This window comes from Silene latifolia, chromosome 11 (assembly GCF_048544455.1).
Source record: "Silene latifolia isolate original U9 population chromosome 11, ASM4854445v1, whole genome shotgun sequence".
In the NCBI taxonomy this organism is placed as follows: Eukaryota; Viridiplantae; Streptophyta; class Magnoliopsida; order Caryophyllales; family Caryophyllaceae; genus Silene; species Silene latifolia.
The window spans coordinates 11982783-12005781 of record NC_133536.1 but is presented as its reverse complement, the minus strand read 5'-3'; the positions used below and the strand labels follow the sequence as shown (position 1 = coordinate 12005781).

At 36.7% G+C, this 22999-nt stretch overlaps 3 protein-coding genes across 5 annotated transcripts; all 3 read right to left on the bottom strand.

The window, feature by feature from the left end:
- Nucleotides 1-24: 24 nt before the first annotated feature.
- On the bottom strand, nucleotides 25-4798 carry LOC141611028 (LOB domain-containing protein 1). Its single transcript, XM_074429432.1, has 2 exons — nucleotides 4422-4798; nucleotides 25-817 (listed from the first exon to the last, which is right to left on the bottom strand). Exons 1-2 carry the CDS (start codon nucleotides 4644-4646, stop codon nucleotides 464-466), a joined length of 579 nt encoding a protein of 192 aa, XP_074285533.1. The 5' UTR covers nucleotides 4647-4798; the 3' UTR covers nucleotides 25-463.
- Nucleotides 4799-6247: 1449 nt separating this feature from the next.
- LOC141611048 (interactor of constitutive active ROPs 3-like) lies at nucleotides 6248-13138 on the bottom strand. 2 transcript variants are annotated; one of them, XM_074429457.1, is made up of 5 exons: nucleotides 12879-13138; nucleotides 10420-10539; nucleotides 8841-9021; nucleotides 7222-8679; nucleotides 6248-6566 (listed from the first exon to the last, which is right to left on the bottom strand). In XM_074429457.1, the coding sequence occupies exons 2-4, from the start codon at nucleotides 10440-10442 to the stop codon at nucleotides 7237-7239; spliced, it is 1647 nt and encodes a 548-aa protein (XP_074285558.1). In that variant the 5' UTR covers nucleotides 10443-10539; nucleotides 12879-13138; the 3' UTR covers nucleotides 6248-6566; nucleotides 7222-7236. The 2 variants fall into 2 exon arrangements, with proteins under 2 accessions (XP_074285558.1, XP_074285559.1); XM_074429458.1 differs by having other exon boundaries at nucleotides 8841-9018; nucleotides 12879-13124.
- Nucleotides 13139-14781: 1643 nt separating this feature from the next.
- Nucleotides 14782-21505, bottom strand: LOC141611027 (arogenate dehydratase 2-like). 2 transcript variants are annotated; one of them, XM_074429429.1, is made up of 12 exons: nucleotides 21231-21505; nucleotides 20218-20285; nucleotides 18945-19037; nucleotides 18553-18753; nucleotides 18350-18430; nucleotides 18154-18249; nucleotides 17993-18076; nucleotides 17578-17667; nucleotides 17364-17407; nucleotides 17168-17249; nucleotides 16990-17064; nucleotides 14782-15188 (listed from the first exon to the last, which is right to left on the bottom strand). In XM_074429429.1, exons 1-11 carry the CDS (start codon nucleotides 21448-21450, stop codon nucleotides 17005-17007), a joined length of 1119 nt encoding a protein of 372 aa, XP_074285530.1. In that variant the 5' UTR covers nucleotides 21451-21505; the 3' UTR covers nucleotides 14782-15188; nucleotides 16990-17004. The 2 variants fall into 2 exon arrangements, with proteins under 2 accessions (XP_074285530.1, XP_074285531.1); XM_074429430.1 differs by lacking the exon at nucleotides 14782-15188 and adding an exon at nucleotides 15694-16064.
- Between the last annotated feature and the right edge of the window lie 1494 nt (nucleotides 21506-22999).

Genomic DNA, 22999 nt, shown 5'->3' with positions numbered 1-22999 from the left:
TCGTTGTAGTGACAAATTAGGTAACCAAAAAGTTGGTTTAGTTTGAATTACATTGAGCCAAACTAAAAACATCAACATTTGACACTTCTCTCTAGTCTTATAGGACATTGGAGGACTTTAACAAACTACACTACTTTAGTTATACTAAAGTCACCATCTCATATCCTAATTTCAACAAAACCATCTTTGTTTTCTTACAACATGACCAAGCAATAGTTAACTACTTTGCATCATATACTAACTATATATTATATTATACACTTATATATTACTAGCTTACCTCTCGTAGTACCGTATATAATCGCGTAGCTTAACTTAATCAGCTCGGATTAGGTACTGTCTGAAATCGACTGATCAGATCCAAAGTGGTTCCAAAGATATTACCCGCTCTCCTAGTATCATATATATAATCGCGTAGCCTAACTTAATCAGCTCGGATTAGGTACTGTCTGAAATTGGCTGATCAAGTCCAAAGTGGCTCCCAAAGTGATCCTAAGCTGTTGTCGTCAATGAAACATGCATCATTAACTTGGAATGTGTTAGGGTGTTCGGGTGACTGCGATTCAGGTGAATCGTTAGGGACCGGAAATTGTTGGTTAGTCACTTTCATGCAAATTAAGGCTAGGAGATTAGTATGTTGGCATTTCATACTAACAACTTCGGCTTGAGTCTTGGCTAATTGTGCTTGGAGCTCACTAACTTGGTTTTGAAGTTGACAAATTGCCCCGGCACACCCGTAGACTGGGTCTCTAAGTCTTGCATTGGCTTCGTACACCATGCTACTCACTGCATCCGCCCTTTGTGACTCCGGGAGCTCCTGAAATTCAATTAATTGAAAAAGACATTTACAGTTAGACTAATTTATTGTTCAAAGAATTTCACAAATACTCAGATAAGACGGTTATACATAATACAACACACCAGAAGTCACATTCTATCCATTACGGTCTTACACAAAACTAATCGAATAAAGTTATACCATTCTTCTACTTTTGCTTGATCAATTAATTCATGATGGTCGCGATAATGACGGTCCAAATCGAATACCCTTGGTATAGGGGAACCAATTGAATGAATAAATACCTTGATGCCTCAATTTAATTAATTTTATCAATTAATTAAGACTATGATTGAATAAACAGCTTAAATTAAAGCTCTTGTCATATAGTACTGGAGTACAAATAAAGCAATTCAATAACCAGGACAGCTGATGATGAAATTTCTCCTTGGATATTCTAATTTCTAACCTAACAATGCTTTTGTTTGGATATGAGAAATTTCCAACTTAGACCAAAAAATATTATTTTATGTTCGACAGTCGACACTCGACACTCGACACTCGACACTCGACACTCGACACCGTGTCTTAACGGATTGTGACAACTAGTAAGGCCAGAAACGTCTCGAGCCAGGTCAAGATTTTATACTTCTTTCATTTCATTTAATTTTAAAATAAATTACAAACTGTATATTCATAAAATTTTATTTAAGATCGTCTTAAATTAAGACAGCACACATAACTGATTTAAATAAATCACTACAATTTATTTTGATATAATGGGAGACATCTTAATTCTTACCTTAAGAGTTAAGACGGTGTTAACTAAGATCAACTGGTGTATATTAGTATGGATAAGGAGTTGACTAAAGTCCATCAAAAATTCTCATTGAAGACATGACATATCCGTCACAAGCTGAAGACGGATACCATTTTACCTCACAATGTACCCACTTTTTCTCTCTCTGCAACACTATTCATGTGGTCCCCTTTCTCCACTAACCCATTTTGTTACCATTTTATCTCACAAAATATCCGTCACAAATGGTAACCCGTCACAAGGGAGACCAATTGAAAGTCCATGTGTTCAAACTTGAAATTGCTAGAAACACATGGATACACTTGTGAACTACTGCGTAATGAACTTTGTCTTATCTTTGGTAACTTTGAACCTGCTGCTTTCCTTTGTAACTTAATGCATGTGGAAATATCATGCTACACATGCATTTGTCATTTTGACTTAGTAAGCCTGCCTAATTCACCAACAATTTCAAACATATCGTCTCAGGTGTGTTTCCATGAGCCACTTTGGTCATCTACACTTGTTCATTAGACTTACTAACTTTATATGAGACGATTTCAGGATAAGGTCGTTTAACTTCTCTGTATTTCTCGTTTAATCTCTATTAATCGAAAAGTTATTAGTTATGTCATCATATAAAAGACCTTCTTATATACATCAGCGGATCTTGAAGTAAACAATAAGGAACCTAGGTTTAAACTATTGACTACATGGCTGAATATTAAAGACTTAATCTATCATTGAGCCAAGGGAAAGTGACTACTAATTTTACATTGTAATATGAAAAATCTGAAGGGTTGGCGGGTCTTGGAGTAAACAAGTAGGGGAGATGACTGACCGAGGTTTAAACTATTGACTACATGGGAGCGTGGCCGAATATTTAGGACTCCGTCTATCATTGAGTCAAAGGAAACCGATCGTGTAAAATTAGCCAAGTCAGCCTTCATTTCGACATAACTAAAGTCTATCATTGAGTCAAAGGAAACCGATGGCTAATTTTACACGATAGTATGAAAAACTTGCAAAGTCAGCCTTCATTTCGACATAACTAAAGTCTATCATTGAGTCAAAGGAAACCGATGGCTAATTTTACATGATAGTATGAAAAACTTGCAAAGTCAGCCTTCATTTCGACATAACTAAAGTCCTCGACTGGTCTTATTTGTATTATTGTATATCCACCAAGTGACTAAATAAAGCAAAACAAAAAGGACAAAAGAAGTGGTGGACGGTGGTTTAGGATTTAGAAGAGCAAAATGATGCTATCAACAGACAAGATATCATTGAAATGTTATTTATTTGGTAGTAACTAACAATAAAGTAGTTTAACAAAGAAATATTTGGTTGTTGGTTTGTCAATTTACCCCCTCTTAGATTGCATTGCCTACCATAAGATAGCATAATATAATTAGGGGTAGTTTAGTAATTTCATAACAAGGCTTTAATTGTTTGGTTTTTAGAACATTACCCTTTTGGCTTTATTCTCTTGTGGAACATTATCCTAGACAATGCACGCTTTGCCTCTAGGCTCTAGATGCATTCACACTAAATTTACATTACATACACATTATTTTAGTCCCCTCCTTAATCATCTTTTGAAAAAAGTTATTTCAGGTATATCGGTTGTACCACGTCAGAATATATATATCAGATGTATCATGTCATTGTGTCGCTATATATTCCGCCAACAAGAAATTTAAAATTGACATCAACTCTCCTAAACAGTGACGGAGCCAGGATTTGAGATTAGGGATTAACAGGGGAGAACAAATAATGCCATATGATAAACTAGAAAAAAAATCGAAAATATTAACTAAAATTTGGGACATTTTCATTTTCCAGCGGAGCGATCGCCCCTGCTAACACCTCTGAATCCGCCGCTACTCCTAAATAACAACGTAAGCATTAAAAATTGGAAAATTGGAAAATTTTAACTAAAATTTGCGACATTTCATTTTTCAGCGGGTGCGAGCGTCTCTGCTAACATCCCTCTAAATCTGTTGGAAATTCACTTGTTTTTTTTAGTGTAAAGGGAGTAACAAGGACAAATTTAATATTGAGAGGATTTGTCAATATAATAACACTCAAAGGTGTCTTCGTTTGTCAATTCATTTCAATTGTCAAGTTTGTGAATTCTGTTGAAAAAAGGTAAAACGTAACATCACATACAATAAAATCTCAGTTAGATTTTGTGATAGAATCTTCATTCTAATTTGTTGCCTACTAGGCCTATTACTCGTACACACTAGTAGGCTATATTCTCTGTCACGACCATTTTTTTACGTTTTATTTTATTCATTTATTTAACTTTTTATTTTAAGTATATAAAAGTTAATATTTTTTTATCTATAAATATAAATAATTGACCGATACAGAAGGATACAAAATTATAAATAACAAAACCTCTTAAGACTATTCCAAGGTATACTAAAGGAGTATCCTATGAAACATTAGTTGGTCTCCTATAAAGTCAACATTAATAATAATAAACTATCGAAAAAGTCTTAGTCTATTAAAAACAATACTAGTAGTAAGTTTTTTTTTTTTTGGTGTTGACCAGGAGTATCTTCTAGCGACAGATGGGGCAATCTCCTTCGGGATACTGAAGGCAATTTAATGGGTTGACCCCTCCCAAGTTTGACTTTTTCATTCGTAAGAGTCAGGAATCGAACCCCTGACCACTTGTTTAAGAGATGAGAGCCCTTACCACTCACACCAGCCAACTTTCGTACTAGTAGTAAGTTGAAACACCTAAATTTACTTTTCGCATGTAAAATATATTGCCATAAACTACATAAACATAGCATAGTGGTTAAGACAAAGGTATTACAGACTACGTACCTGGAGAAACTTGATGATATTACTAGCACCAAAAACACGATGAGCAATGGTAAATTTAAGAGGATCAGTAGGAGGAAAATAAGGAGCCAAGACACATTTTTCGGCGCATCGTCGCCGTAGGATCTTACATGCAGCACATGGACTTACAATCACAGCCGTTGGTTGCGGTGGTGGTGGTGATGATGAAGATGATGGTGAAAGAGTAACTTCAATGGTGGTGTTCATGGTCAAAATTTTCTAAAGGAAAAAAGAAGGAAAAAAAATGGAGGGAAATTAAAGGACTTTAAGTGTAGTTTATGTAGGGAGTGTTGAGAAAAGTAAAGGAATTTTGGTATTTTAAGGGGACAAAATTAAAGTAGTATGTTATGGAGTTGTGTGTTTATATATAAAGAGAATGAGAAAAATATGAAAAGTTTGTTGAGGAATAATGAGTATAGTAGATGATGTCATTTTGCATCACTAATAAATTGGGAAAAAGATCATTTAATCCGGTGTGCGAACTGGATAAACCTGAGTATATATGATAGCATGTAAACCATAAATACTAGATTAGCTACTCCATTTATCCGGACGTAACCAAAGTTGGTTGATGTGAGTGGTAAGGACTCTCATCTCTTAAACAAGTCGTCATGGGTTCGATTCCTGACTATTGCGAATGAAAAAGCCAAACTTGGGAGGGGTCAACCCATTAAATTGCCTTCAGTACCCGAAGGAGATTGCCCCAGCTATCGGTAGGGATACTCCTGGTCAATACCAAAAAAAAAAAAAAAAAAAAATTACCCGGACGTAGTGGCAGATTCAGGTAGGGGCTAGCAGAGTAGCAGGGACAATCGCTCGGAAAAATTCAAGTGTCAGACTGTCAGTTGAGATTTTCGGTTTTTTTTTTTTTTTTTTTTTTTTTTCAAATTTACTCTATTGTATTATTAGTTCGCCTCCGCTATAATTTCTCACCACCATAACGTCAAATTTTGGCTCTACCAGGACAATATGCACGTAGTTTAGAAGGAACAGCCTAAACTCATAATAACCCCACAAGATTGCTCTTGAAGACACTCGAACTTGAGATCCTTAGAGATTTTTACCCAAATTTTAACCATTAGACTTCACCGTTACCAGCCTAAAGACTCATTTATTACGTCCGATAAATGAGTGTACTTTATATAAGGATCGTCTCATAGTAAAAGACTGTTATACTTATTTATTAGAGTAAAATGATGGAATGAGAAAAGGTGTAAAATGGTCATTTTCTAAATAATTTAGCCTACAATGGAAAATGGCGTTGGTCAAATGACTCAACTAAAATAGAAATCAGACTGATTACAAAAATGGACGTAGAACTACCTGCTGTATTTATCATATTATCGTCCCAATAAATGTTCTTGTTTTTCAGCCATTAATACCATGAGACTTTCTATTTTTATAAAAAAAGTTTGTTTATTTAGTGCCAATAAATGAAATATTTTTTTATATAATGGGACAGTCTCACAATATAAGACCGTTTCACCAAAGAATTACTAAATTGTTATATTTTTTTTATATAGTTATTGTAATCCTTCATTCTTATGTTACATGGATACTTCACTTTGATCACTTGTTGCGTGTCCGATACAAGTCACAACACAACACTACATTTGAAGAACAAAAAAATTAAAAAATTTCCGAGAAACAATCATATCCGACCACCCCAACACGGTGTCGTGTCTGATTCTTGACATAACTACAATCACATATATTGATTGGCGCGGTTTTTGCAAAAACTGATACACTAATTCTCTTATGAGACGGCTTCACCATAGACTTACTGAAACTGATAAGAGTGAAGTCCATACAAGAAAACTGCTTCATTGCAAAAGAAGTCTCCAAATCCTAAAAAAAATTACAAATGCAGCTTGTATATGCAAAAGACACATAACAAGTCTGCCTTTTTTAAGCAAAGCAGAAATACAAATGCAGCTCGTAAACAGTAGTCGAGTCCATACGAGAAAATTGCACCATTACTCTTCCAAGTCCTACATTATATATACATGGCCATAACTAGGATTTCTTAAGTTACATTAGCATTCAACACTGCATCATCTTCAACACTTGCAAAAGGGTCTTCCTTCAATCAGTCCTCACGCTTTGATGACTCGGAACTCATACGATCTATCAAAAGAGAGAACCCAAACAATAGTCATGGTATGTAAGAAGATAATAATAATAATAATTAAAAAAAAAAAAAAAAAAAGGATATTCTCGTGTACTCTGAACTTTTTTTTTTTAGGTGTAACCTCGTTTTTCACAAAAAAACTTTGACCGACAATAATTCTCTGTTACGAGTTCAGAAAATGGTAATTTTTTTTTCAAACAAATTATCTCGTCAAGGCCTTGAATTTGAAAAAAACATTCACCGCATTTTGAACTCATAGCCGGTAGTTATGGTTGGTCAAACATTTTTTAACGAATAAACTTTGACCGACCATAATTCCCGACTACGAGTTGAGACGTCGGTGAATTTTTTCTCAAACTGAAGACCTCTTAAAGACGGTCAATGTGGAAACAAAATTTATCGTATTCTGAACTTATAGCCAAGAGTTATTGACGGTCAAAGTTTTTTTGCATGAAAAGAGGGGTATATCGTAGAAAATGAAAAAGTTGAGGGGGTACACGAGAGAATATCCCAAAAAAAAAAGAAGTGATTGTGTAGAAGGGGTCAAATTGGGTCAAATCGGATTTAGGTCAATTCAGTTACAATTTGGAGCGGGTTATTCAGGATAGGTCAATTTTGCTATGTAATCAACAATAAACTTTATAAACTTGCCTGGTTTAAAGTGTTCTATTTTTGTGGCTTCTTCCACAGAACTCCGATTTTCTTGAGGACATTCCCATTCCCATTCTTCTTCTTGAAGGAATCTTCATCATAGTCATCCAAGTAAGGTGAAAGAGGCAGTGGCCCAGTTGGATCGACATACTTGCCATTGCTTCCTGGTGAGAGCATCGAAGCAGCAGCCTCTGCAGCCTTCCTCCATTGATCTGACTGCACTTTAAGTCTCCTTAGCTCAGCCTCCATTTCTCCATTTGTTGCTTGAGCCCTCTCGAGCTGCTCTGCCACCCTTGCTACCTTTGCCAAAGCATCCATCTCAGCGGCTCGAGAAGCGTCTAGTTTAGTGATCTCTAGCTTCAGTGTTTCATTCTTTTCCAGAACATTTTGTAATTCATTTTCCTTATCCGTCAAATTTGCTTTGATCTTCATTAGCTCAACTCCCAATTCCTGATCTTTACTCGGCTCCAACTCGGATTTCATAAGCTTCGAGTTTAAGATATCATTCTCTTCCGAAATACCCTGCAATTCTGTTTCTTTGTCCATCAAGCTTCCCTTTAACTCCTCGATATTTGCAGCCGCTTTTCTGAGCTCTTCTTTCAGATCAGCCTCTCTTAAGCTGAACTGATCTTTGATCTGAGCCGAGATTTCAGATGCACTCCTAATTTGCGCCTCGCTAAGGGACCGTTCTTCCTCAGCTCGCGTCTCAGCAGCTTCTAGGGCAGATCTTAGCTGCCTTACCTCCAACTTAGCAGCTTCCAAATCCATTTGACACTGATCACTATTAACCGTCTTGAGATTCTCGGCAAAACTTTCCAGGAAGCTTACGTGTGCCCTTGACTGCTGTAATTCAGACACAACTGCATCATAAGCCTTTGTCGAATTTGCAATATCTGATCTGAGTGCATTGATGGTGTCCTTAGCAGCTTCTAGTTGGGCTAATGTCTGCTTGATGGAATTCTGGGCCTGGGCTTCAGATTCTTTGGCCTGCACTAGCTCGTGTTTCATGGTATCAGCAAGGGAACGAGTTTCCGCCAAAGTATTCTTCAAGCTCTGAAGCTCAACCAGGGAACTATTTTCCTCCGATTCAGTGGCCTTGTTAAGTTGTTCTTTAAGCCTCTGGATTTCATCCAAAACTGACGCTAACGAAGCAGCGTCATCAAGCTGCTGCTTAGTCAAAGCCTCGATTTTAGATTCCCACTCTTGGTCCTCTTGAGGATTATCCTGTAAATCTGTGGCAGTAGCGTTTTTAGAGGCACAGAGGTCCGACAGTTGCTTCTCAGATTCTTCGAGTTTTACAGAAACATCTGATAGTTGCTTTTTCACATCCTCGGCATCTGCCTGAGCCTCCTTTTTTTGTGATTCAGAAGCAATCAACTGGTCTTTCACTGTTTTCAGATCGTTCTCGAGTTTGGAAACCTGGGATTCCAATTCAGACAATTTGCTAGGCCGCTTCTTCTGTAAAATGAATACAACAAAAGAAAGGCTATGAAAAATATAATTCAATCGACATGCAAGAACACCATACTGTTCAAATATGGTAAACGACTGCATATATAATATTGGTCACAAGTTCAGAGCTAAAAACTGGTTAGAGTTAAATAACAAGGTGAAAGTACCTCGCAAATTGGGCTACTCCTTGGTGATCTGCGTTCAATTACTTTTGAACTCGTATCTTTAGGCGTCCTGACAGTTGCATTACTAGAAGGAGATGATGAGTTGCGTTCAGCTGGGATGATGTTGAGTTGTCTTGCTGGTCGTACAGAAACCTTTTTAGGCGACTCCTTAGGGCTGGCTCTGCTGGCAAATTAATTAAAATAGCATTAATGAAATTATACAGAAACAAATAGTCATTTAAATCCATAAAGCGGATTAATATCCGAGACTACATGATTTACAAAATATTTTGGAAAAGAATTGTAGTTACACTATAGTTGCAGGCTTGCAGCAGTACCAACAATAAGTCAATAACAACATACATTACACCAAAGACTCGGCAACAAGTTCAAATGACGGGGTGAGGCGGTCCAATACATGCAATCCTAACTCTAGGCTAACAAATAACAGCACATGAGGCTTTCTAGAAATGACGCGTGATGAAAACTGTGTCCGGAATTACATAGTTTGATTGGTATTTTACAACAAAATAAGTTCAACCAGTTCGACCCATTTCATTTTGCCAAAGTACAGTTCGGACTACTGAAAGCTCGAAAATTTCAACTTTGTAATGCATTTAGCCATTTACTACTGTCAACTAGCCAAACTCAAAATTAAGCTCGAAAATCTCAGAGCCAATATTTACAGTTTGCGGAACCTTATACTTGTTTGAAATTTTTTGAGGTCCGAAAATGTATGGAAATTAGGGAAAAAAAAAAGATTGAAAATTTATTTAACCGAAAAATTATTTTTTAAAGACGTATGGGGGGCATATCAAGTAGCGCACCCCACCCACGCCCCAGCCCCACCACTGCTACACGGCCATCCTGGCTACACAAGAACTAACACCATCCTTATCTAGAAAGATATAAACAAATCAAAGGCTTAACATGACAAAGACAGACCCTTATGCTACAAATAAGTGACAAAAAGAGAAGCAAGTGGTCCTATTCTATCTCTTCGGTGCATTCAAAAATCGTCTTCCTCAAGCAACTATTACAGTCAAGACAAATAATGTTATTTGTAATCAAAGGTTGTCTAATAGAGTACAGATATGATTGCGACGGATAACATCCACATTATCCTGAGTACCAACACAGATCACTCATTAAGGATGGATTAAAATTTTAAATACGTAAATCGACTACTGCTCTCCAAGAGAAAGTTCTGCAACCTTGCAAACCAAATACACAGCAAGGCCATGTAAACATACTGCATAATAGGTATATTGCACATTTCAGGACGTATTTAGGAACGTTGGTTCATTGTGAATCAAACTCGACAAACTGACAGACAAGTTTTAAGAACAAGTAATTTGATACCAACCTGAAGGGATTACGCACTAACTCGGAAAAAAAATGGCATTTCTTACCTTCATTAACATATGCATAAACAACAACAACAACAATAACATTACCCCAGTGCCTTAATGGCTCCAGCAAATTGCAAGGTAGGGGATGGATATACACAGCATTACCTTGTGTAGACTACAAAAACCTTTTAAGTGAAGGAAAAGACTACAAAAGGCAAAGAAAATAATACCTTCCTTTTGTAGAAGATTGCATGGTGAATCTCCACTCCTCTTAAACACAAAACAAGGTGTAGATTTGCAAATGGTGTGTAGGATCTTCACACAATGAATGTTGTTTTGGACCCACAAACCTTACAAAGTTTCACACAAATTAGTCATTCACAACCATAAATAATGTATATACAAGAATCCAATGTAAGATACACATGACAAAATTTAATATGAGTCGCAAAAGTACTCATTAATAATTCATCATGATGTTGAATAAACAACACCAAACAAATTTAATGCCAAAAATGATCATTCCTTTTTCCATTTCATCTTGTTTTTTTACTGAGCTTCTTATACTATGAGACGGTTTTATTCTATATCTTGAGCATATACCTCATCAGTCTCATTCAATTGTTTACTTTTTTTATTCATTCGGAGAGATATTTTAATCAAAGTTAAACAAATGATTGGGACGAAGCGAGTATATAATATGATCAAGCACATATTCTTGTTTAAGACAACAGATCTGTCTTAAACAATAAAACGGATCAAATAAGTGGATGAGACAAAAAGCAGAATGCACATATATGAGATAGTATTTAACCCGTTTTACACTTAAGATGAATATGTACGTCTTAAGGGAGACCAACTGTGGATCAAGTTATTCAATGTTATCCAGCAGCATGACAGAAGCAACATTATTGTAAGCACGAGGATTAGGTGGAGTAAAGCAAATAAATTTAACTACCCATGTGAATTTACATTAACTACCCCTTAAAGGATTCATGAATATGCACCAATAATTCAATAAAGCTATCAAATGATGCATGATTGGTCACTTTATGGACCCAATATAAGGGCATTTTTGGAACAACCCTTTTGTATGGTAATATTTGGTCCTTGCATTGTGGGCGAGAATTAAGGGGCAAGGGCACATGCCAAATAAATCATCATACATGCTGCAATAACAGCAACAACGATATTACCCCAGTACTTTAATGGCTCCCGCAAATTGCAAAATAAGGATTGTTTTAGCAACACGATGAGGCAGTTTCCAAATGACTCATATATGTAAATCGTCAATTGATATATATAGAATACAAATAAACCATGTTTCGAGACAAAAACCCGTATAAGACCATTATACGAGTACAACTGACCTTTTAATGCTATAGATCTCAACTGATAAAAGAGGTCATTGTTTGGTTGTACGAATGAATATAATGGTTTTGCAGAAGAGTACTAATTGATGTTACAAAACTCGTCAGCATCATAATCGTCTTATAGCATCTTTTATAACATAAGACCCACCACTTAAATAGTAATGCTAAACAGTAAATCAAGTGCAAACCTCATTTAAATGGGTAAAACTCAAAATATCTAAAGTAATTAACAGACATTATTCTTAAAAGAAAAAACTTGGTAAAAAGTAATGTAAACAACCCAAAAAAACCCACATTTATATGAAAACTTTAACCTCTAAAATGAATGAACAAGGAAAATAAAGTACCTCAAAAGTATCACTAATTTACTATGCAACTTTTAAAGTGGTCTAGGAAACTCAAAAGACCCACACCACAAAATGTTCTCTTTACCAATCGTTGGTTGGCGCAGTGGTAGCATGGGGTTGCGCTTGGTAGGGAGGTCTGCGGATCGATCCCCCACAACTGCGATTGGGAGGGGTTTAAATACCGTAATCTTTGGACACGCCCCGAAATCCGGATTAGTCGACCCAATGTGGTTCGGATTACCGGATGGTTTAAAACAAAAAAAAAAAAATGTTCTCTTTATTTCGCTTTTAAATCAGGGTGTTTACCGTCGATAATAACAGTCTTTAAACCCTTGACCTCATAGTTAGGCGACAATGTATGCAACCACCACACTAAACCCGCTTAATTAGACCGTTTCAACACAAAAATAACCCACAATATATAATATTTTCTTTTTTTCGCTTTTAAATCAGGGTATTTACCGTTAATAATAACACCAACATATGCAACCAGGACAGCAAACCCACTTAGTTGGACGGTTACTAGTTATAAACCCTATTTTACCCTAAAAAATCTCTAAAAAAAAGTTTGGAAAAAAAATGTTCTTTTTTTTATTTTTTAAATCAGGGGGTTCACAGTCGATAATGTAAGCAACCACCGCACCAAACCCAGTTAGTTAAACCGTTACGACCCGAAAATGTTCTAGACTAGACATCTTAGAAACCCATTTCCCCATCAAAAAAATCTTAATTAACAGACATTATTCTAAAAGAAAAAAACTTGGTAAAAAGTAATGTAAACAACCCAAAAAAACCCACATTTATATGAACTTAAAGAACAAAACTTTAATCTCTAAAATGATCAATACTAGACATCTGATAAACCCCATTTCCCCATCAAAAAATCTCTTTGAAACAGTTTAAAAAACACAAAACATGAGAATATTCCATTAATTAGCAAATGATAAGAAGATTAAGAGTAAATCTCACCTTAGTATTACAAGGGAAATGAGAGGAAGTTGAAGGAATTGAAAGTTTTGAGTAGAGTGAGAGAGTAAGAGGGTGTGGAAGTGCAGATGAAATGAAAGAGAGTGAGTTTTGTGTATAAAACTGACACAATGTGGGGGACTACAAAGAGAGATAGAGAGAGAGAGAGAGATAGAGATAGAGATAGAGAGAGAGGGCGCGGAGTTGGTAGTAGTATTGTTATTGCCGTTTCCAAGGTTTTCAAAATTCAAGTGTGCTTTCACGTCCGCCTATTTTTCAATTGGATATTTTGGGTGAACGATGAGGGAGTCTGAAACCGCTATCTTTTTAAGAAAGTACAGACCCGTACTTGATTAACTCTTAAGCAAATGGGGGTATGTGATGTTCGACCCGGCAAACTTGACCCAACTCAAAAGATTTGACTTAACACCCAAATTGAGGACCTGAGTATAGAGTTGGACTTTGGTGCAGGTCAGCCCGACCCACACTGGACCGGCCCGCAATTTCGGGCTCCAATTTTCCTGGCTCGCCCAACCCGTGTATGAGCCCGCACAACCCACTACCAATCACGGGCCGGTCCCGGGCTCAATCTTCCTCAGCCCACACTGTCCAGCCCGCATGGTCCGCATCCTTTTTTGCACTTTTCTGCGCCGGCCCGCTCTCAACTCACACCCACTCAACCCGCAGTGTGGGCTCGGGCTCCCCATCCCCCAACCCAGCGTGGTTCCAGCCCGGCCCGACCCGTGCTGAACCGGCCCGAAGTCCACCTTTACCTGAGTATGATCCTTGACCCGAATTGATCCGAACAAATATGATTCTACATAATGTTTACTGTTACAAACTAATCGCTATCTCACAAAAAATTGATATGAAAATGATCCAATCACCAAATGATCCGACATATCCTATTTAACCTAATTTTTTGTGGAAATGTCCCGGTCCGAACTGACTCGACACAAACCCGATTTTATTGACCGGTTTATCAGATCTATATATGATAGCTCACATACATATACGATATACCAGATCAGTCACCTTTTCATGGTGACAAATCAAGATGTCGAAGCTCTAGTCTGAAACCGCTACCTTTTTATGAACGTATGGAAAGATGTACGTCGTATTTGATTTAACTTTGAGCAAGTGGGGGTATGTGATGTTCGACCTGGCAAACTTGACTTGACCCGACACCCAAAATTGAGGAACCAAGCATGATCTGAGACCCGAATTGATCCCAAGAATAATGATTCTACAGTAAACGTTACTGTTGCAAACTAACCAAAGCAACCACTATCACAAAAGAATTTGATGTGAAAATGATTCAATCCCAAAATGATCCGACCAAATCCGATCTGACCTAAATTCTTGTGAAAATGTCCCGACCTGAACTGACTCGACACAAATCCGACTTTATTAACCTGTTTCAGTATATCGTATATGTGATAACCCACACATATACGATATACCAGATCAGTCACCTTGAAAGGTGACGAATCAAGATGTCGAAGCTCTCAAGTAACACCTAAACCGTTAACACCCACAAGTTCAAAAGGGGATTCTTGAGATCTCTGAAAATTGTACTCAAGTTGTAGCAATTGGATTCCACCCTCACGGGCTGCACCATTGCAGTGATCAAAAGAAATTTTAGGAGAAAATCCGCTTTCATAGTACTTCCATTTTACGCTATTATTTACGAAGTATTCTACATTTCTCGCTTCCTTTAAACATGACGAAAACTTTTGGTGTTTCTTCGTATTACATTAATACTCTACTATTAAATTTCTTTCGAGAACAACCCAAGGATAATGGTTGTTGGTCTTCTTGTTATGGATGATCCACACATCAACGGTGATGGCATGACCAAACGATCTCGATTGTTGACTACATGCAACAAAAGGAGGATCACAGATTGAAAGAATCGTCACTCTGTGTAACGCCGTGAAATTTATGCGATACACTAAGGGCAACCGAAAAGAGTCCTAACATAGTACACCTAAAAATCACGTATGCTTGAGGTTTACCTGATGTGTACTTTGATAGCGGCTATGGGCCACCATTATAAAAGAAAAATATTATAACAAAATAAAAAAAAAAAAAAGACTTGAGGACTCCTAGAACTAAGAAATCTAAATATTACAAAAATTTCTCACCAAAATAATCTGAGGTCCATTAACCTAATGCAGTAATGCATCGCTCTAAACCGTCAAGATCCAATGACGCTGAGAGCGGAGAAGGCAAAATTGTGATGACAGGACAGCAAACTCTCCAATGTCACCAAGCCTGCAATTTGAACTTAAACTGCAAGTCTGCACAGACCTGCATGTATCGCAATGGATTAGGATAAAATGACACTAATTCTCACAAAACAAAGAACATGAACAAAAATAGGTCTTGGTATAGACGGGTGGGGCGAACAGACGGGTAAAGACCTCTAATAAAATGGGTAGGGGGGACAAGGTGGGGCACCCCCATGTGCTTCCCACTTTATAGCAAATGGGTATTTTGTGAGGGAAAATGGTATCCGTCTATACGTATAGACGGATAGTGTCCGTCTATAATGAGAATTTGTGCATGAACAATAATGTCGGTCCATTCGAGATGATAATTGAGACTTTTTCTGCACAGAATGCAATATGTACAGTAGCAAGGAAGTTATAGGAGTTAATTTGGCCATAATAATGGCATATTAAGCCCCCAGCTGAATTCTGAGGTGGATTCAACGCCTAGACAGGAAGCTCGGGGGGTTAAGAAGAACGAGGAAAACTGATTTAAAAGAAAAAATTTGTTCCGACTCATGGAGGGAGAGCGACATTTCCAAAATGAATAAACATAGTTACTTAACATCTCAATCAAGGTCGTGTTAGGTCCCGATTCACAACTACAACATGACAAGCTACCGTCATATACCAACATAAAACTCCTGCCAGGTTGTTTACACTATTTCAGTATCCCTCTCACATACGAGTATTTCAGAAAGTGTAAGCAGCAAATTGGAATTTCATAATGGAGAGTGGCGAGAGTAACAAAAAAGGGTATTTCTGGCATAAGATTGTCAAAAAAGCTTCAACCCACACAATGAAGCATGAATCGTGATCTATCTCGCAATTGCTTTAAATCAGGTCCATTAATATGTCCCAAGAGTATCCCTAAACTGCCTTTTGGCAGCGCGTCTTGCTTCAGGCTGTTTCCCGTCTGAAATAAGACGGGCAACATGTTGTCATTTTACAATAAAATGTTATTTTCTGATAACATGTTGCCATTATTTTTTACATCATTTTCAGGGTAAAAATGACAACATTTTGAGGATTAAATGGTTACATTTTCTTAAAAAAGGGCAACATTTTGTCGGTCTTATTTCAGACGGGAAAACAGCCCGTCTGAAATAAGAATTGGCACTAATTTAGCAAACAAGGTATGACCTTTCCTGTTTGCCAAATGATCAAATTCACCGCTGCACAAGTGTTTACTGAGCCCTGAAGCCGCTCAAGGTTTCAGAAAGGAAATATTTTTTCAGTTTGAATCTCAACAATATCATGGTCGGTGTCTATCATGTCTAAAAACAGTCATAGTAATAGCCAATGCGCATCAGGCAGTAACCACATGACAGGCGAAATTCACAAAGCCTACATATTAGGATTCAACAACATTCCCCGGATAAAATCCTCGGCGGTAAAATTATGCTTGGTACCACATGCCTAATGGCCAGCAAGACGGTCATGCTTTTGAGATCGGAATTTTTGTTAACATGAAAGATTTGAGTACAGCCAGATTCCCCCCGTCTTCACTCTTCAACAAGGATAAAACAATCTCCGTACACCGTACTCAATATTGAAGAAGCCTCTTCTAAGTCCATGTCCCATGTAATTCTATGAGACTCTTCCCTTTTTGTTATCTAAAAATATTCTAGTGTTATAATGAAGCTAGGCTCTTTCCTAGAAAAAGCCAAACACAAATACACAATCACTTCCAAAAGACTATTTTCAGCATGTTTACCAGCCTCCTTCATATATCAGATATATCAGATGTAACACAGAAAACATCACACACACAAGATATACGATACAAATTAAAGCGCAAGCATTTCATATACGAGTAATATTTCGAAGCAGTATCCTACCACAAATATGATGGTTCAGATGTCTTTCGTGTCAGCTGGATAACTCCCGAGGACCCGAAGAAGAGTAGCAAACTCCTGTAATAAAGAGAGAACCATTATTTTCGTCAAAATAATCAGTATGCAAAAGTGATGTTTTTTTAATAAATGAATTATGGTCAGCAGTTCTGTGCTAAATTACCGCAAGATTTCCAAGGGCCCTTCGTGCGTTGGGGTCAGCGGTTGAACCTTCGAAATCCAAGTAAAAATAACAGTCGAAACACCTAGTAAATATGAAGGTAAAACAGTCAATACGGACACGCACCAAACCGATGAACCTTTCATGGAGACACAAAGAGGAAAAAGAAGTGATTGACTCAGAATGGTTAGAAAATTACTTTGAAGAACCATTGCTGCCTTTTCGCAGAGGCCGATTTTCAATCTGGTGCAACAGAATAAACAACCAACAAACTTTGTTAGCTAATAATATCAACTGATTAACCCGATGATCAACTGCTCTCTAGTCTCTACCACTTAATTGATAGAGAAAGATCAGCAACCCAATTATTCCAGACACATCAGCATTAAATAATTGATATCTTTGTTGAGTACCTTAATTAGATTGATTTTCCGCGTAGCAAAGGCAGCAAGAGCATTGAAAAGCGCCCCCGGACCCTCTACCAGAGAGAAAACTATGCTGGTCTAGAATTGAAGTAAATACTTGCATCAGCCAAAAACAATGCCTTCAGCAGAAATAAACACAAGATGTACTACTCCAACCAAAGTTTATTGTCACCATATGACTTTGGTGGCCAACGACGTCAATCTTTGCCATTAATTTGCCCTCATGTATGTAGAAATACAATGAGAACTTTGTCATGTTTGATTTATCAAAACAACTATTTTCAAACTGTTGTGATTATTGCGTATATCAATCAAAATCACATTGTTTGACCACCAATGTCAAACGGATACAATAAAAATGAGATGGAGGACTAATTAGTCAGCGCTTGATAATTGGTCTTGCCTTAAAAGGTCTTGTGACAGGAATTACAGGAATTATGGGCTCCCTCGCTAGCATTAGGAATCTTGTGACATTGTCAGGATCATCCTGAGGGAAAAAAAAAGCTATTATCCAAAACATTATACGATCCATTAAAGTTGACTCTGCGTGAAGTCAAAATGCACCTGTATATCTTCAGCCAGTATATTCAAGCCATAGATCCTTGCAGCAGCAGCACTCGCAACTGCTCCTGCATCTTCAAGTTTGTTGAGGGCCACAAACTGCAAGCAAAATGAAATGAAAAGTAGTTACACCTATTTTGGTGATTAATAAGTTTCAAAAATTTGAAAGAAAAACCTTAATTACTGATGATGGACTTACCTGTGCGGCACCAGCAGTATCATCCATAGCTAATCTTGTTACTCCTAATTTGGCCAACGTATGCTCACATTGAGCAAGAGCCTACATGAAGCACAAAAAATCATTACTCATTCACCAGAACATGAAGCAATATTATTTTCAAAACAAACATTTTCATTACTCCTCCTCGGGTTTTCAACCAATTGATACGGACATTAAAGTACCTGAGGATGGCTTAAAACTCTTGTCAAATCTTCAATTTTGACACCGGGGTTAGCCATCAAGCAATGTCGAATGGGGAGCTTCACTTCACCGACTATGTGCAAGTTGTGTCTTACCAGAAGATCATAGTTCCTGTGAATGCTCCCCCCAAGAGAATTTTCAATAGGTAAAACTGCACGATCAACAAGCCAACACTCCACCGCCTACAAGAAGATGAAAGCAGATATGAAAAATATCATAATGCATAAACAAAATGAATCACTTATATCTTTCTAATGACTATGGAAAAAACATGACATAACATCAAATTATGTAGAATGTGAATGTTGTACAACGTAACAAACAAGGCCACAAACGGCAATCAAGCAGTCAAGAATGAGGTCAAAGGACTTACTTCAAAAGCTGTATCAAACTGCTCACAGGGAACTGGTTCACAATTTGGATAAGCGATTTCCGCAGCCGCCTCACTGTTTGCTCCACTTACACCCTGTAATAGCTAAAAGATCAGATAGGCAACAAAATACATTTCCAGTTATTATCTCATGCCAGGAGATAATGGAGACGTATGTGTGTATCGCTTGTGAGTTGTGACCACTCTAGAAATTTTATAATAGTAAAAGGTGACATTTCAAGCATGGCATATCACGGAATTTAAGTCGTCCCTTTGCGCATGCTGGGTGCAGTGAAGTTCTATACGCAGTATTCTAGATTGTCAACCTCTATGTTAGAATGCATATGAAATGCCGTCTTCTTAAAAAAAGTCCCCATTTAACTAAAGATTATATTTAATAAGAAACAATGAAATAACCACATCATCACCCCATCACCCTCTGACTAACAGAAGGTTAAGATAACATAAAGTCATAAACAGACTGAAATATTGACTGAGGATGATATACGATATTCATTATTTTAATTGACTAGACTTGCAAAGGGGATAGTTATTTTGGACAGCTCCACAGGGAAATGGATAAGCTCCGACACTTCACTTAGCTGCCGTGTCCCGTGTCCCGTGTCCGACACCTATCTGTCCGACACCGACACGACACTTCGACGCTTCATTTTAGACCAAAAAATGAAATATTCTCACAAAATAGTCGTATCCGACACTCCACACGTGTCAAACACAACAGTCGGGGTAACACAGGATGGAAGGCAAAACAGAACCTGCTTCCGCTTTCATCACCTCCACAACAGAAGATAGCAATTCTAGTAAACAATTGAATGATACCATCAACAAAGTGGTTGGTTAATTACTCGTTGAAAAATATTAACTTTTCTTTAAGCAGATACACTAAGCTACAGGAGCTCTATACTAAACATTAACAACATCCTCTTAAATCCGTCACTAAAACATAGGCAATATCCCACTACCTCGCCATAAGCGAGAGCCCTTAAGACAATGAATGTTAGAAACAGTTTAGGTTCCCTTAAGCCTTTCATGTTAGGTTCGCATAAGAAGATTAAACATAAGCTATTCATTATACTTATAACTCATTCCAAACGAAAACCAAACCGTCTTAAGCTTAAGACGGTCTCCAGCTTAAAGCATAGTTCATCGTAGCTATCACTAAATGATCCTTGTAACATGAAAACGACCATCATATGCTTAAGACGGTCTCAAATGAGATTTTGCAATAAATAAATAAAATAAGAGAAACAATGACCTGGTAAGCAACTCGAAGACGAGGGCCATTAGATGAAGGCGTTAAACCATTCCTCGTCGACAACGCTTCTATAAAATACAGAGTAATTAATAATTAATTTAAAACACTAAGATTAATTAACTTTAAAATTAAAACACAGCAATAATTATAAACAAAAGGCAGTTTCGGTTTCAATGTTTTTTTTTTTTTTTTTTGGTGTTGACCAGGAGTATCCCTACCGACAGCTGGGGCAATCTCCTTCGGGGTACTGAAGGCAATTTAACGAGTTGACCCTCACAAGTTTGGCTTTTTCATTCGCAAGAGTCAGGAATCGAACCTCTGACCACTTGTTTAAGAGATGAGAACCCTTACCACTCACACCAGCCAACTTTGGTAGTTTCGGTTTCAATGGTGCAATTCATATTTTCAAATTCTATATTATTTCAAAATTAATCCACTAAACATTGAAAAAACATAGCAGTCCACATTAAAATCACAAAATAACAAACACGAGAAAAAAAAAAATATAATTAAAGTAACACAAATCCTCATTTGTAATGAGTCAGAAGCTTGTAACGTCTCGCAACCCGTCAAAATAATGTTTAATAGTGGAAGTGGTTGCAAGATGTCACAAGTCACTTTCCGTCACAAGCAAGAATAGCCGAGTAAGTAATTAATTAAATTAAAACCATTAACATTGACATATAGAAAAAACTCTGAGGTACACATATAACACAAATTACCAAAATAACAAAACAAACATTAACTAACTAATGCTCACTTCGTCCTAATCATTTGTTTATCTTATAATCCGTATATATTTTATCAAAAGTATTTTAATAAAAGGTAAACAAATGATTGGCACGAACGAACTCGAGATTAATTTAAACGGTGTAACTCGTATTTTGAAATTCTAGGATATGCCCTCGGTTTTTTAAAATCAATTCAATAAAAAAATCAAGGGTATATGTTAGAATTCGGAAAAAAAAAAAACAAAAAAAAAAAAGCGGAAAGGAAGAGTTATAGTTACTAACTAGGAAGAGGAGGGGAGGAAACGACGTCGTTGGAAGGATGATGAGTAGACTGGTGTTGCGAAAGGGGAATGAAACGGCGTCGTTTAAGGTGGAAGAAGGAGAGGTGATGCGGTGACGGGCGGTGACGGTTGTTATGAACGGAGAAGGGTAGAGATGATGAGGTGGCAGCGGCGGAGGAGGTGGACATGGTGAGTGTGAGTTCATTTAGGAAGTGTGACATTCTTGTGAATGACCGACTGCGTGACACAAGAATTTTGAAGGTACAAGATTGCGTTAGAATGGAACAAACACAAATTGGTGAGAGTATAAATAGGGGAGTAGGTTTGGATTACAATTGTAGAATCGGATTCTGACTTTGTTCGGTAAAATAAACTGAAAAGATAGCTGAAATCTGAAAAGTTATTCGAAAATTGAAAAGCTAACTAAAATCTGAAAAGGTGGCTGAAAATTAGCGGTTGATAAGGTGACTGGTTATATAAAAAATTGTTTGACAAACTAACTGAAAAGGTAACTTATTTTGTTAGAATGACGTAAAAAGATATATTAATTATTTAAAATATTATAAATTAAAAGGGTAAAACGGTAATATTACTCATAATCAGGTACCTGGAATGTGAAATGCTACTCTAGGTAGAATTTCATTTCAGGTAGCTTATTTGGGCAAATAAGCTACTTGTCAAACACTTCCACAAAAAATGAGCTACCTGAAATTTTTATCAAAAAAGCTACTTCAGTCAAAACAGTACCTGAAATATCTTGCCAAACGAAGCCTCTATTTACCTATCGAGTAAGTCTTTTGAGAGACGGTTTTTTAATAACTTATTAAGAGACTACTAAAATTAATAAAATATGTACTAATTATGATTAAAGATAAAATGGGTAGGTACATCTATTATGTAAATACTAAATAGGTACGAAATTACTCGACCAACGATAAAAGGGTCACGACGAACAAATAAATGGGTATGAAATATTGGTCTCTCAATAACTTGAGGAGAGACCGTCTCTCCTAAGTTTTAGTGTTACTTAAATATAGTTACGTAAAAGTAATTGGTAAGTATATGTCAGGAAAGGTAGTGGAATACAAGTATACATCAATTGATTTTATGATAGAATCTGGTAAAACGGTTTTACAAAAGTATTTGTGTTTAAGGAGAAAAATCTCGATAGAGTATTTGTGTTTAAGAAGACAATCTCTCGATAAATTGGTGGGAATACAAAAGTTTACGGCAGAGTGTAAAACCGTATTCTATGTCTAAATCTTATCTATATAAATTCAGAAGACAATACTCGTTGTACAGCGCGCCACGTCATTAATGCATTTTTTTTCGAAAATCCAAGTTATGGTGGGACGCATGAGTGTGAAACGTATTTAATTATTCAGATATCCGTCATTAACGTATTTAATTATTCAACTCCGTATAAAAATTCACAATAGAATTTATTCCATTTAAATGTTCAATACACTAATTTTTTCCATCAAGGGTATCAAAAAAATAAAAAATTACAACTTATAAAAATTTAACAAATTTTTTTGACGGTATAAAAAAAAACACAATCATTCCATCCATTAATTCAGTGTTCATTAAATACCCTTTACTGTCAATAAAAATAATGGAAGATATGGTACAAAAATCTAAATGCAACATTATTACGGCGATTACAAAGTTTTGTTAAATTTTATACTTTTATTGTTTAAATCTTTAATCCATAAAAATAGACAAATTCAAAAAACCACATTTATATTACTAAGAATAAATTACAACGTT